The sequence below is a fragment of the Ostrea edulis genome, chromosome 5, assembly GCF_947568905.1.
Source record: "Ostrea edulis chromosome 5, xbOstEdul1.1, whole genome shotgun sequence".
NCBI lineage: Eukaryota > Metazoa > Mollusca > Bivalvia > Ostreida > Ostreidae > Ostrea > Ostrea edulis.
In genome coordinates this window covers 34,195,256-34,208,098 of record NC_079168.1, presented here as the reverse complement: position 1 = coordinate 34,208,098, position 12,843 = coordinate 34,195,256, and the positions used below count along the sequence as shown (strand labels likewise).

The window sequence follows — 12,843 nt, the reverse complement described above, 5'->3', positions numbered from 1 at the left end:
AAAAGACATAAGCTGAAGTCTCTGTTTTCTAGGAATGACGTATCACAGAACAAAACACGAAGTGAAAGTGACATTCCATACGTGATACGGGAGATTAATGGGTAAGGGTACTATTCATTTTCTTCGTTCTGAGAGATGATTTTTAGCAATGTAATACTTGTCATCTCAAACTTTACTAACTATTGTTACGAAAATGATGTTGCAACAAAACAAATTCTTATTGAGAATGCGTTATTATGTATTGGATCAAAACATGAGGCGAAAAAAATGCATTATCTTTAGCGTGCTGTCTTATTTTTCAGAAGCCCAGTTTGGATGGTAATCTCCTGGATTCTGACAGGAATAGTATTGACAGTCATCACAATTCTCTTTATTCTCTTTATCAGTCGAAAGAGGAATTTACTAACCTTCCTGAGTATGTTGATAATATATCAAGAATTCTCCTGGGCGGATGTAAGATATCAGTTTAGGGTGTGTAGAAAAATCGGAGTGGAAGGGAATTGGCTTTAAGCCCCCAGAGGGTCCAGGGCAAATCCCTGATGGGGACCTAGGGGCGAAGCTCCCGTCTTTTAAATGATTTTGATAACAAAATCTGACGTAAAACTAATAGTATTTTTGATACACAAGCGTAAATTTTGAAAGTTTTAATGAAGATTGCTACATTGTACATAAATGAATTTATCATATTCATCTTTGGTCAATATTAATGTTTTCTTTTTAATATCTCTATGTTCGTTTGAGGCTCACCTGCTACTTTTAAAATAAGTTGGTATGTTCTTCATTTTTAACTAGATTTGCCCAGGTGAAGCCTAAAAGGTCATACCTCGGCATAAATAGTGTGATGAAAAATTCGGAGTTGTAGAAATGATGTTTATGATGATTTTTTGTTCGAAACGTGATATTTTGATAAATTGATCTACATTATTCATGTTATTTATATACCTGTCCTCGATAAAAACTTTGAATTAAACGGTATTCTGATAAAGGAACCAAACTTGCATTCAACATTGAAAAAATTAGGCGTGCCCCCTTCTTAAGTCCGCTAGTGGTTCATGTGCTTTCGTGTACTCCTTTGATATAAACATGAAACCATATCATGCCTAATCACACAATTTTGTGGGCAATTCAGAAAAGCGGTTAATGGGCAGAAGACAGTGTGAAGAAAAACAGAATACAGATAAAAAAGAGTGTACATGTAAGTATTAAATCTGGATGGAACAGCGAAAGTGTGTTTGATGCATAAACAGCCAAAAACATTGATTCAATCGCATAACATTCATATTACCGATGTTTTTGAATTCGATATCTTTACCATTTGAAATGATAGCCATTTCCTCATGAATATGAACAATGTGCGTATAAATTTTGATACATGTGATACTACTATTTTAACGTGTGGGAATTCCGACAGAAATGAAAGTAAAACGTAATAAATATCACAAAAATCCCTTTCTTTAAAATACATGAGGGCATGAACAACAACGCTTCAGGCCAGCATACCTTTATGAATCACGTTTTACTCTACATGAAGTAGGCTGATGGAAGCGTCGCATTTCATGCCTTCATGTATTTTCAAAAAATGAATTTATTTCTTAAATTAATAATCAATACAGGCTAACTGCTACGCCATAGTACTAGTTTCTATAAGATACGCAATAAGAAACGAATTCGTTTTGATTTTATCAAAGAGGCACTACAGCTCATTTTCCACATTTTAATCAAGTGTTTTTTAAAACACGTATCTATAAAATCGATACCCTAAAGGAGTATTGAAATAATCCGTAGTCAAAATCAGTGTGCCACGAACGGCCTAACAATCGGTATGAAACACGTCAGACAGCATTTGACCCAATGATAGGTTGTAGAGTCAAAATAAATCGTTATAACGACCATAGAATTTGCGAAATACTGACTTTAAACGAGACTGTTGAAACCCCTGTACCATCAACTTGTTTGTCAGTAGCTTGCCTCGATTTAAGAAATGACCATACGCAGAACAAGCTCTTGCAGTTGAGAGATATAAACTCCATGTGCAGGTGATAATGGAGTATTGCTACATAAATATGGGTAGTTGACGATGAAGAAGCTGAATGTAAATATTTAAACGTAACAACTGAAAACCATTTGCCCTTGACTCCATATTTGGTAATGATTTCCATCTTCGAACAATGATAAAGAGAAAATGTTCAAGGAGGACAACCTCCAAACGAATAAATATTTATATTTCTTCATTGAATAGCAAGTGGATCCACATATCACTGCACACTGCTTAATGACATTTCTTTATTTGTGAATAGTTCAAGGAGTAGTTCGTGGAATGTATAATTCATACGCGGATAGATTGCACTAAAACGGATCTAACTAGATCGAAACAAAAAATTTCTCATTGTTGTAAATGACAACAACGGATTTCAATAGAAATTAGGCAGAAACCACACAATGAACGACCATTTGTTGGACTAACAAAGAGCAGGATTAGAGTTGGAGTTTCTCGTTATATAGTTGCAAATAAATGATTTCAAATGTTCATCCCTCTATCTTGGACATTTTTCACCACTTTGTTTACTGCTGATACAATATACACTGTATTTTTTTTTCTGAAGCATTGCTAGAATCCCGAACTGCAGAAAATAATCCAACAGATGTTGTTGTGATGGGGGCATCCGACTCCACCCTAGGAAGTGATTCTGGAGTCGAAACAGGTTAAATATTAAGCTCCAAAAAAGCAACCCAATTTTGCATTTGAATGATGCATACAGAAATTATGAAAATTCTGTATGTTTAAAAAAAAAAGGCAATTGACGAAAAAGAGATATGCATTAAATTTGTTCAATAATTGTTTTCATCCGACTAAATTGTCAATTGGATTTTCGTGTTTAGAAGAGAAACAAATCTACAGAGAAGAGCAGAGGTCCGAGATACAAATTGATATAGAAGATGGTAATGTGTACTAACAGCAACAAATATTCTCTTTAGGTGGATCGATCCTCATGTGACTTATCAATAATAATGGTTAAAAGTGCAAAAACTGTATTAATTTCCATTCAATATAGTTAAATTTAAACAATAACCAAAGAAAATGTGTATGTTGCCACATTTTTAAAGATGTCAAACATATAAAAAAAAAACCGGAAGTATATGTTAACATCAGAAAATCACACATTTTCGTTGTACAGAATAATTAAGATAGATAAAATCTTGTTGAAATGACAAATTTTAAATGTCAACCATTTTAAAAAAACCCCTACTGATTCATAAATACGTATAAATTAATTGTGGATATTAGGGAAATCATGCATAATAGACATGCAGTAGAAGAAATACCAGCATAGGAGTTATTGCCCTTGACAACATTTTTTTAATTATAAAGAATTGATTATCTATAGAAAATATTCACTTTATCAATATCAATAGTTCACCAAATTTTTTATTTTATGCAGTGAATAAAATTCCTCTGAAGATATATTTCTATCATGCGCAAAGTTTAATTTGATAAAGATTTTTGCAAAAACCTATGACATCACACGAGGATCGATTAACCTTAATGAAAAATTAAACGTTTCTGTTTGTTTGTAAAGGATTTGCTTTTTAGCTCACTTGAGCTGAAAGCTCAAGTGAACTTTGCTGATCACCCATTGTCCGTCGTCAGTCTGTCCGTAAACTTTCACATTTTCGACTTATTCTCTAGAACCACTGGGCCAATTTCAACCAAATTTGGCACAAAGCAAGGGGATTCAGGTTTGTTGAAATGAAGGGCCACATCCTTCTACATCCTTCTCCAAGGGGATATAATAGCAAAATAGTAAAAATAATTGAAACACTTTTAAAAATCTTCTTCTCCGGAACCACTGGCCCAATTTCAACTAAACTTGGTACAAAACATTCGTGGGCAAAGGGGATTCAGATTTGTTCAAATGAAGCGCCACGCCCCTTCCCAGGGGGGATAATAGCGAAATAGTGAAAATACATTGACGACTTTTAAAAAATCTTTTTATCCAGATCCACTGTGCCAATTTCAACCAATCTTGGCACAAAGCATTCTTGGGTGAAAGGAATTCAAGTTTTTTCAAATGAGGGGTCACGCCCTTCTCCAAGGGGAGATAATAGCAAAATAGTGAAAATACATGAAGAACTTTTAAAAATCTCCAGAACCCCTGGGCCAATTTCAACCAAACTTGGCGTTTTACATACAAATATATAAGGAAAACCTTTAAACGTCTTTTTCTCAAGAACCATTGGGCCAAAGAAAGTTACATTTACATAAAAGTAAAAATAATGTTCTACATCACTGTTATGAAGATGACACATAAGCCTATCTAGTATTCAAATCTAATTGGCAAAATACCGCTAGCCGCCTTGAGGCTTGTATGGACGAGATGAAGATGTGGATGTCCGCTAACATGCTAAAATTGAATCAGGACAAAACAGTTCATTGTATTTTCACCGAAAACCATAGTCACTGACTCACCATCGTACCATCTGAATTTTGCCGACACTATTATCAGAGAAGCACCGTTTGTGAAGAACCTAGGTGTATGGTTTGATAAGACACTTTGCATGCAAATTTATATCTCATCTGTGACTCGTGCTTGCTATCATCAACTATGTAATATCGGACGAATACGATCGCTCATTACAGAAGATGTGTGTAAGATCTTAGTAAACTCGTGACATCTCGGCTCGACTACGCCAATGCTCTTCTTTCCGGTATTAAAACAACCGACCTGGCAAAACTGCAGCGGATACAGAATATGACAGCACGAATCATCACTCGTACCAAGAGAGGTGATTACATAACTCCAGTGCTGACTTCTTTACATTTGCTTCCTACTAACAAGCGCATCCAATACAAAATGTTCCTCTACTCATATAAGGTGATTCATAAAATGGCACCAAAATACTTCGAAGAGGTGATCACTGTTTACCGACCAAATCGTTCCCTTAAGATCTGAAAATTCACTGACATTAGTTAGACCTAGATGTCGAACCTCCACATATGGAAACATGCACTTGGACGTGGCAGCAACTACACTCTGGAACTCTCTACCTGATACCCTCCGCCGTTGTCAGAATTTGAACACTTTTAAAAAACATTGAAACACACGTTTTTAGACTTGCATATTATTAGTATTATAGGTGATTAAATCTTTATGGTTTCTTTACCATCAGTTTTAGCATGACTTTTTCAAGTGTATATTTTTATATTTATTTCAACTATTATATTTTATATCATTTGATTGTACGGCGTGGAACTTTCTTATTGCACAGCTTGTTTTAAATTTAAATAGTAATTTTACTTCATATTATTGGTGTTTTGCTAGCATTGTTTTGATATTATCTGTCTTAATGCTACTGTAATTTCCTTTTACTACTTTTATAACATGCTGTATGTGCAGCGCTTTAGAGTGGTTATCTATATTAATATAAGACGCTATATAAATAAGCATTGTTATTATTATTATTAAGTTTCCTGACATAGTGCAGATTCAAGTTTGTAAAAATCATGGCCCCGAATATAGGTTGGGGCCACAATAGGGATCAAAGTTTTACATGCAAATATAAAAGGAAAACGTTTTGATATGGACCAAGTTAATTCATGTGAGCGATGTGGCCCTCGGTCCTCTTCTTTACTTTGTGCATCAATACAGGGATAGAAGAAAGTAATATTGTTTTCTGGTGGGTATTTTGCAGGCGAGAAGAAAGCTGGTAAGAGTATTAGAAAACTTGACGCCATCATCAACTTCTCAAAAAGCAAAGTATTTACTGACTTCCTTGATGATTTAAGCAGAGAAATGACTCAAGGGACGATGAATAGAATAAAGACACTTTTAAAAGGTAAGCAAAACTCAGAATAGATCCAGGAAAGGAAAATACCGAATTAAAAGAAATGATATTGACCTTAGCGTCTTTTCGTTAAATATTACGTTTCTTGATTTCATGTAAAACTTATACGGTACCAATTTTGATGCACCAGATGCGCATTTCGACAAATAATGTCTCTTCAGTGATGCTCAACCGAAATGTTTGAAATCCGAAATAACTATGAAGTTTTGGAGCTAAATATAGCCAAAAACAGCGTGCCAAAAAAGTGGAGCCAAATTCGTCCAAGGATAAGAGCTATACATGAGGGAGATAATCCTTAATTTTGAAATGAGTTCTTAATCATATTAACCTCAATGAATAAAATCTATTTTTGATATTAATCAAAACAAAATAACTAAACTCTCTGGTGTCGTGGCTAAAGTTAGACCCCATTATATTTTTTCCGTTTAGATCGAATTCAGGAGTCGGAAGATGATCTCAGAGATATATCTACTCCCTCCGAACTGTTAGACTATATGGACAAAGAGTTATCCCTTTACAACAATCTGGCCATACTTCAAGCATATTTCCTAGCAGTAACCCCTCCTGATGAAAACCTGTATGAGAAATGCCTGAGTTATGGAAAGAAAGCAAGAGATATCTTTTATTTCCAGAAATGTACAGAGAATTTGAAGGGTGAGTAAACAAAGCTGCAGAGTAACTACAGTTTGTTATACATGTATTTATATTTCCAACTATGAAAATTAACATGTAATGCCATATATGTCAATTTTGTTTTTATGCCCCCCCCCTTTCTAAGAAGAGCATATTGCTCTTGGGGATATCAGTAGGAATACACATCGATTTGATGGGTTTTAGTGATTCGGTTTCGCATAAAACGCGATATAGAATATCAAGCAACTTATAGCAATATGTTTATTCTTGGTGAATTTGTAATAAAATTTTGCTTTTCTTAAATAGAATGTTTATACCCCAAAATTAAAACTTTTAATCTATTTTATTGAAATTGTAATCATGTGCCCAAATATTTCTTTCCAAAGCAGCTTTTGCTCCTAGTATTTTTAATAAATTTCGCCTCTCTTTCAAACAAGATGTGCAGTTTTCCGTTGTCGTGTGACGGCATGTTATAATCATGTGACTTAATTTTAACCATTTGACCAAAAAGTAGGGAAATAGCTACCTATTACCTCCGACGTTTTTTTTTTTACCTGGAAAAGTCCAAGCGATGTTCCGATTGTGAGCCACCGCGACACTCCACATTACTTGTATAAAGTCATCAGTTTGTAAAGAATATATACTCAGCATTTATTTTCAAACACTGTTTATAGCCATATGTTTATTCTGGGTGAATTTGTAATAAAATTGTGCTTTTCTTCTCCAGATAGAATGTTTAGACCCCACAATTAAAACTTTTAATCTATTTTATTGAAATTGTAATCATGTGCCCAAATATTTCTTTCCGAAGCTCAGGGTTGTTACTTGACTTCAAGTTCTTGCCTAATAATCAATAACACACTTGCGAAATAATTTTTTTCTGTACTTTGCAGATTTTGAGAAAGTTGAATTTCACATCAAATGCTCAGATATTAGCAAATATAATAAAGCTGATCTTGAGGAATTTCGCAAAGCTTTATCTGATATTCTTGGAGTAGAGGCAGATGACATGATACTTGTTGGGATACGTAAAGGAAGCATTATACTAACTTTCATGATTCGGAGTACGTTCATTCCGAACTTGAGGACGATATTTTCGGACAGGAAGTCACTGAAGAGCATCACGTACCGAGTGATGCTATTCAGACGACTGACTCACAGAGTATTCAAAGTGACCATTAACGGAGAAGTCGTGTATGAGCCGGGTAAATGTGAAAAAATGTACATGTATAAAAAAAAGTCTTGAAATTGTGTATGGGGAGAAAACAATTAGTATGTTTTGATATCTTAAGGTAATATTGTAGAAAAGAAAACAGAAGAATACGCAGGTCCAACAGTAATTGAGGAGGTTCATTTGAAGGTAAAATTATTTACAATGATATCTTTAAAACGTTTAGTACACAACTAAAAAAAATACCCCCCCCCCCAACAAAAACAAAAACAAAAAAACACATCAAAATTGGTACCGTATAAATTTTACATTATGACCCCTGGGTCGAGACCTCTGCTGGTGGACTGTTAGTCCCCGAAGGTCTCTACAGCCCAGTAGCTAAGTACTTCGTTACTAGTTTAAAAATACGGATGTTTATTTAATTGCTGTTATAAAATTTAGAAATTCATTTCAAAATTAAGGATTATCTCCCTCACGCATAGCTCTTATCCTTAGACGAATTTGACTCCACTTTTTTGGCACGCTGTTTTTGGCTATAATAGCTCTAAAACTTCATAGTTATTTCGGGTTTCAAACATTTCGGTTGAGCATCACTGAAGAGACATGATTTGTCGAAATGCGCATCTGGTGCATCAAAATTGGTACCGTATAAGTTTTACACACACACACACACACACACACACACACACACACACACACACTAACTTCATAAATCATTACATCTTTACATCTTTAACACATACATTGACAAAAGAAATCTATATAGTATGAGAATATAAAAAAGAATACAATATTCATTTGAAACATTACTGAAATATTATCAGCTTTGCGGAAACATAAGACAATTTCTAAGACTTTTCCCAACAACTATCAGTTTCTTTAACCATGGAACTATCCATAAAGCAAATCATGCACTCTGGAAATGATATATATGAATAAATCATCATGAAAACAAAATTATTATGTAATTTGTATGTCAAACAGAAAGATTTGTTAGATCATGGAACCACGACCTACCGATTTGGTGTGCACACTTCTCATCTTGTACGCACATTATATCTATATGTACATATTGTATGTTTGGGATTTTACAGAATTTGTATTTTTGTTTAGTATATCAATATGGCTAAAAGTTAGATTTTATTGGTTCACTTTATTTGATAAATAAATAACCGTTGATGTTCTTTTACGCATCGTTCCACCCTTAGCTGTCAAATGCATTTGATTTTTAGAGAGCAGGGGTTGGAAAGTACCAAACAGTTACAGATAAAAAAGGTTAGTGAATGATTATAGATGTTATAGTATATCATAAAGTACATATCAAGCAGGTACTTCACGATGAATTCTAGTTACCATTTCCATAGATATATTATTTAAGTTTTGGAAATTGGTAAGTCAGCAACAATTACAAAACCTTATACAGACTATTAAGAAAGGTGAAGATAACGAACATTGATCAATATCATGACTCCTATAAGGAATACAAAATAGAGAGTTGGGCAAACATGGGCCCCTGGATATACCAGAGGTGGAAGCAGGTGCCTAGGAGGAGTAAACATCCCATGTCGACAGGTCACACCCGCCGTGAGCCCTATATCTTGATCAGGTACAGTAAGTGGCCATTAGAGTTACGTGTACCCTCCTTGACAAACAAATTGTTAATTACACATTGACTATCATGAGTTGTACTCTAATCTGCTCAGCAGGGAAGCATTCAGTTGCCCTCTATTGATTTCTAACGGATAGACCGGGTGGAAATTAAATAAACAGGAAGTCAAACAGGTGTTATAAGTGGAAAAGTCCTAACGTCTACACCTCCAGAATGTCTTGCCTTGCCCATAACACGTTACCGAGCGTTTACATCAACATATTAATCACATATCGTGGGATACCATATTGGAATCATTTGACATTTAGTGACATCACTTTAACGACTTATTTATATCATAAACGATTTATTAAGTAGTATCACTTAAGGAAGAATGATACATCGTAATAATGGCTGCCTTTCATTTTGAAGCTTGAATGAAAATATAAATATTAGCAATACACGTGTATCCCTTTTAACTCTTATCGCCTAGCTGGGTAGCTTAGTAGGTTTAAGTGTCGACTGTTCGTGCGTTCAAGTCTATCAAAATCGATAGATAACATTCTACGAAAACTTAAAACTAAATGAGGTGAATTTGAAAGTTTTCTATTAAAAAGCATAAATATTCTCCACTTTTCATCCATATAAGATTTTACTGGTTTATTATTCATCCTTTATCGTTATCACATTATAATTGAGATATAGCATTCACATTCATTATCATTTGTTGTAGAAAACATGCAAATCTAAACATGTCAGTATCATAAGGTGTGTAGCATCCAGACTATATAAAAAGTCTTGGCAAGTTAATTCAGACCAAAACTCAAAACCCTACAATCGTTTGAGATGGGGTGGGGGGGGGGGGGGTGGGGGGGTTGAACTTTTAGTATATGGATTAAAGTCATCGGTTCAAAATCATATTTCCACTACCTTTTACGATTGCCAAAAAAGTAGGAATGAGGTGGTGGGTTGTAGGAAAATCGTCAGTAAATAAAACTGTGTAAAAGAATGGTCTTTGCGGGTAAAAATAATAATAAAAAAGATGTTGTCCAAAAACGGAGGGGCCCCCTGTTGCTATGTGCCTGGATTGAGATTTCTCGAAAAATTTCAAACCTAAGCTTGAGTTTTCTTCTATTTGAGCAAAATCTCAGACTTAAGTCCAACTTTCGACTTAAGTTTCTTTCAAAAAATCAAGACTTGATTATTCATGGTGCTAAGGTAGTGATAATTATATTTTTTGCCATAAACAATGTAATGGTCATTGGTCTATATTGCCTTTATAAAAAATTTCTTACCCTAGAAATGATTTTTGTCAATAAAGCATTCAGATAGGAAAGACAACTGTTTAAGGCAAGCGGTAAATTGGTGGTTTGATGAGGACTTGAACTTCAAAATAAATACAAAAGTTTTTCTATCGGGACGAGAGCTACGGTTTTTAGCTCACCTGAACCGAAGGTTCAAGTGAGCTTTTCTGATCGCTCTTTGTCCGTCTGTCTGTTAAACTTTTCACATTTTCGACTTCTCCTCCAGAACCACTGGACCAATTTGAACCAAACATGGCCAAAAGCATCCTTGGGTGAAGGACTTTCAAGTTTGTTCAAATGAAGGGCCATGTCCCTTTCAAAGGGGAGATAATCACAAAAATGCAAAAATAGGGTGGGGTCATTTAAAAATCTTTTTCTCAAGAACCACTGGGCCAGAAGAGCTGAAATATACCTGAAAGCTTCCTGACATATTGCAGATTCAAGTTTGTTCAAATCATGGCCCCCGGTGGTAGGATGGGGCCACAAGGGGGGATCAAAGTTTTACATACAAATATATAAGGAAAAACTTTAAAAATCTTCTTCTCAAGAACCACTGAGCCAGAAAAGCTGATTTTTACAAGAAAACTTTCTGACATAGTGCAGATTCAAGTTTGTTCAAATCATGGCCCCCGGGGATAGGATGGGGCCCCAAGGGGGGGATCAAAGTTTTGCACACAAATATATAGGGAAAAACTTTAAAAATCTTCTTTTCAAGAACCACTAAGCCAGAAAAGCTGAGATTTACATGAAAGCTTCCTGACATAATGCAGATTCAAGTTTGTTCAAATCATGGGCTCCGGGGGTTGGATGGGGCCACAATAGGGGATCAAAGTTTTACATACAAATATATAGGAAAAATCTTTAAAAATCTTCTTCTCAAGAACCACTGAGCCAGAAAAGCTGATTTTTACATGAAAACTTTCTGACATAGTGCAGATTCAAGTTTGTTCAAATCATGGCCCCCAGGGGTAGGATGGGGCCACAAGGGGGATCAAAGTTTTACATACAAATATATAGTTAAAATCTTTTTCTCAATAACCACTGAGTCAGAAAAGCTGATATTTACAAGAAAACTTTCTGACATAGTGACCGGTCAACAGGGGATGCTTACTCCTCGAGGCTAGGCACCTGATCCCACCTCTGGTGTGTCCAGGGGTCCGTGTTTGCCAAACTATCTATTTTGTATTGCTTGTAGGAGCTATGAGATTGATCACTGTTCGTTATCTTCACCTTGCATAGTGCAGATTCAAGTTTGTTCAAATCATGGCCCCCGGGGGGTAGGATGGGGCCACAAGTGGGGGGGGGGGGGGTCAAAGTTTTACATACAAATATAGGAAAAAACTTTTAAAATCTTCTTCTCAAGAACCATTGGGCCAAAGAAGTTGACATTTACATGAAAGCTTTCTGACATATATTGTAGTGTAGATTAAAATTTGCAAAGGGTAGTTTGGGCCATAATAGGGATATTTCATTTGAATAATATTCCAATTTTCATTCAGTTCTAAATCAACTTACATTGGCTTTGTTTCTGATAAAATGTATATTATATACGTATTCCAGACATGTTTTCGTATTTTTCAGCAACCCAGGAACAGTGCATAAAGTTTTATATTGAAAATGATTTAGAGAAATGCCAGGATGAAGTATATGATCTTCGAGAGTGGATTGCCAAATATCTGAGAATAGATATTGGTCAAATTATGATCGCTGGATTAGAGAAGGGGTCTGTAACCGTGGTTTTCAGAGTGTTGCTAGGAAACCCCGAAACAGATCTAATGGCACTGGCAAGTACAGATGAATTTCAAGCAGGTGTATCACGCAAAGGTGTGAAGAAAATTTTCGTCGGTAGTGAGAAATGTATCACAGTTGGTAAGTTTGAAATTACAATGCAATGAACATGTTGACATATTGATACTACCAGCTTGTAACACCTGATATAACCAAATTACAACTCTAATTTACATTCTTCGGTTGCGGTTGAAATGCGAGCTAATCGGCGCAATCACATCCTCCCAAAACCCAATCAACTCTTCAAGTATGGTTCTCTATATTTTCTTCCGGTTTTTAAAAAAATAAATCATGCATACAATTTCCTATCATTTTTTCTAACTACAACTCGAATGATTTTTTTTCCATATCTGACACCTGTAGTCAAGTTTAATCTTTGTAAGTTATGCAGAGGGTCACATTTGGAGATGCCTAAATATTCTCCATCTTGATGAGTACATGTTCATATTCAAAGTGCATTTATAAATGAGCAGTAAACTTAAGTACACATTACTAAATACAAAGACACACTCTAT

General features: G+C 35.1%; 1 protein-coding gene across 1 annotated transcript in view; it reads left to right on the top strand.

The window, feature by feature from the left end:
• Window positions 1–12,843, top strand: part of LOC125651212 (uncharacterized) — a 33,519-nt gene that overhangs the window by 12,788 nt on the left and 7,888 nt on the right. The window contains exons 8-18 of the mRNA XM_056165880.1: window positions 33–101; window positions 303–415; window positions 1,130–1,195; window positions 2,604–2,702; window positions 2,881–2,940; window positions 5,692–5,835; window positions 6,274–6,498; window positions 7,371–7,682; window positions 7,782–7,837; window positions 8,881–8,923; window positions 12,122–12,409. Coding sequence (XP_056021855.1) covers window positions 33–101; window positions 303–415; window positions 1,130–1,195; window positions 2,604–2,702; window positions 2,881–2,940; window positions 5,692–5,835; window positions 6,274–6,498; window positions 7,371–7,682; window positions 7,782–7,837; window positions 8,881–8,923; window positions 12,122–12,409 — 1,475 coding nt within the window. The remainder of the gene's footprint in view (window positions 1–32; window positions 102–302; window positions 416–1,129; window positions 1,196–2,603; window positions 2,703–2,880; window positions 2,941–5,691; window positions 5,836–6,273; window positions 6,499–7,370; window positions 7,683–7,781; window positions 7,838–8,880; window positions 8,924–12,121; window positions 12,410–12,843) is intronic.